The 2500-nt window shown below is 32.6% G+C and overlaps 1 protein-coding gene across 2 annotated transcripts in view; it reads left to right on the forward strand.

Annotated features, from left to right (window-relative positions):
• The first annotated feature begins 1889 nt into the window (after window positions 1–1889).
• Window positions 1890–2500, forward strand: part of sema3fb (sema domain, immunoglobulin domain (Ig), short basic domain, secreted, (semaphorin) 3Fb) — a 60308-nt gene continuing 59697 nt past the window's right edge. For both annotated transcript variants that reach the window (XM_060857918.1, XM_060857917.1), the window contains exon 1: window positions 1890–2096. In XM_060857918.1, the coding sequence (XP_060713901.1) occupies window positions 2089–2096 (8 nt within the window). In that variant the 5' untranslated portion in view covers window positions 1890–2088. The remainder of the gene's footprint in view (window positions 2097–2500) is intronic.

Genomic DNA, 2500 nt, shown 5'->3' on the forward strand with positions numbered 1-2500 from the left:
ACACACACACATCCTATAATATTCTACGTCTGCATGCTCTTATACACATACATGCAAACATATGGGTCGAAAATCAAAAGTATTGGCACAGTCACACAGCATTTATTTCCGAACAACAACAAATCACTCTCTTTTTTTAATCATAAATCGTAGCAATGGGACTCAGACATGAATAAGTTATATAACATTTATTTAAATTTGTTCGTCCTGTTTTTATCTTTCACATGATTTTTGAATAAACACAAGATGAAATGAGGCGGTAAACAGCACAATGTTCAGCTAAAAATGGGGAAAATGTTAATACATAAATACACTATATACGTATATACAAACACATACACACACACACAAGAAAAATACACAGCATCTGAAATGTTTTTCTGTGTGTAATGTGATGTGAGAACACCATACCTGTCTCTCTCTCTCTCTCTCTCTCTCTCTCTCTCTCTCCCTCTCTCTCTCTCTCTGTGTGTGTGTGTGTGTGTGTGTGTGTGTGTGTGTGTGTGTGTGTGTGTGTGTGTGTTGGGGATGAGAAAAGGGAATGAAACGAAGTGAAAGCTGATGAAAGGCGTAACAGGCGTAAAGAGTGAATGAGTCGTCTGTCTGAAACATGATCCTCAGAAGGGTTTAAGTGCAGAGAGAGAAGCAGAAATGATTCTGAGATTTTCCTGAATTACAGACGTTCCTGAAGCACAAGGTGAAAGTCCTGGTTAAACCTGTCAGACACTTTCAGTAAAAAAAAAAAGTCAAAATGACAATAAAAACCTTTATTTCTAGTTTTCTGCTCATTTCTGTTAATCTGTTAATCATCTCTGTTAATCTGTATATTCATGTACATTTTATATTATATATGAATCTATAATTACATTTTGTTTATGCCAATATTTATGTATTGTGCATCGACTCTTTTTTTCTCTAAATAAATATTTTTTATATCTTTTAAAGTCAGTGTTCTTTTATTTTCATTAATAATAATAATAATAATAATAATAATAATAATAATTATTATTATTATTATAGCACTGAAAGCTGCCTCATAAAATGTACTAGAGATCAACAAACAAATAAATCATATCATATTTGTATATAAAAATAAATATATAAAATATATAAATAAACAACATATAACAATATAACAATATAAACAATATAAACAAATAAATCATATAAATATCGTTATATATTTTAAAGTCAGTGTTTTTTTATTTTCATTTTTTATTATTATTATTATTATTAATATTATTATTATTATTATTATTATAGCACTGAAAGCTGCCTCATAAAATGTACTAGAGATCAACAAACAAATAAACAAATAAATCATATCATATTTTTATATAAAAACATAAACAATATATAACAATATAAACAATATAAACAAATAAATCATAAATATCATATAAATATTGTTATATATTTTAGTCAGTGCCCTTTTATTTTCATTAATTATTATTATTATTATTATTATTATTATTATTGTTGTTGTACTAGAGATCAACAAACAAATACACAAATAAATCATATCATATTTTAATATTATGTCATTAAATTAAATGCCTATAAAACTGTCAGTCTTTCTCTGCTAACAGCATCATGTTAGTTTGATGACGTCATGTTTGTACTTATGTTTCTTATTTATTTTATTTTTGTTGTGTTAAGAGTTTTGTGTGTTTCCTCTGCTGCAGTTTTATTATAGAGGAAATAAGTGCATTTCTCTCTTGTGCATGTGAGTGAACTTGGCTTCAGTAATCACACCCAGCCCTCCCACCTGCACTCCGGATGGGAGTGGGCGTGGTGTAATCACCAAACCACGCCTATTGGGCGTGATCTATGCAAATCAGGAGACGGCATCCACCTGCCGAGGCGCCTCCTATAGCAGTCAGAGACAGTGGAGACTCCGGAGAGCTCCAGCGCGCTTCCTCCTCAATCTGCCCCGGATCTGGAGGATCAACCTGCTCCTTTTCTTCACCACCCCGTGTGTCAGGAACATCAGGACTATAAACACACACCGCAGTGGATTTGCGTGGGCTTTTCATTGTTATTGTTCATTTTTCTTTCCCTAAAACTAGAGGATTTTCCTCTTCAGACATGTTCAGGTAAGTTCTCACGACGTTTCATGGCTCTCTCAGAACTTCCTCTGCTCTCTACAGCTCCATCTGAACACAGTTTATAAAGGGTTTATAGGAGAGAAAAAATGTTTATATGATTTGCTTTTTTCATATTTGGCGTCTGTTGTTTTTAAAAAAAAGTGAGTTGCAACTTTATTATGAAGTTGTTGTTGTTGTTGTTGTTGTTTTCCCCTCTCCACATGTATGCTTTATTACTGATGTGATTGTTGTTTAAAATGAAGCACAGATGCGTTTCACATGAAGCGGAATAAAAAGCGTTAATAAGCTCCATGTTCGTGCGCTCGAGCGCTGCGCGTAAAGATCAAAGGCTTCGTCTGCTTTATTATTGTACCGGAAAGTTTCCACCTTTATTTTTTATCTGCTATCGTGTT

Source organism: Tachysurus vachellii, chromosome 22 (assembly GCF_030014155.1).
Source record: "Tachysurus vachellii isolate PV-2020 chromosome 22, HZAU_Pvac_v1, whole genome shotgun sequence".
Classification (NCBI taxonomy): Eukaryota; Metazoa; Chordata; class Actinopteri; order Siluriformes; family Bagridae; genus Tachysurus; species Tachysurus vachellii.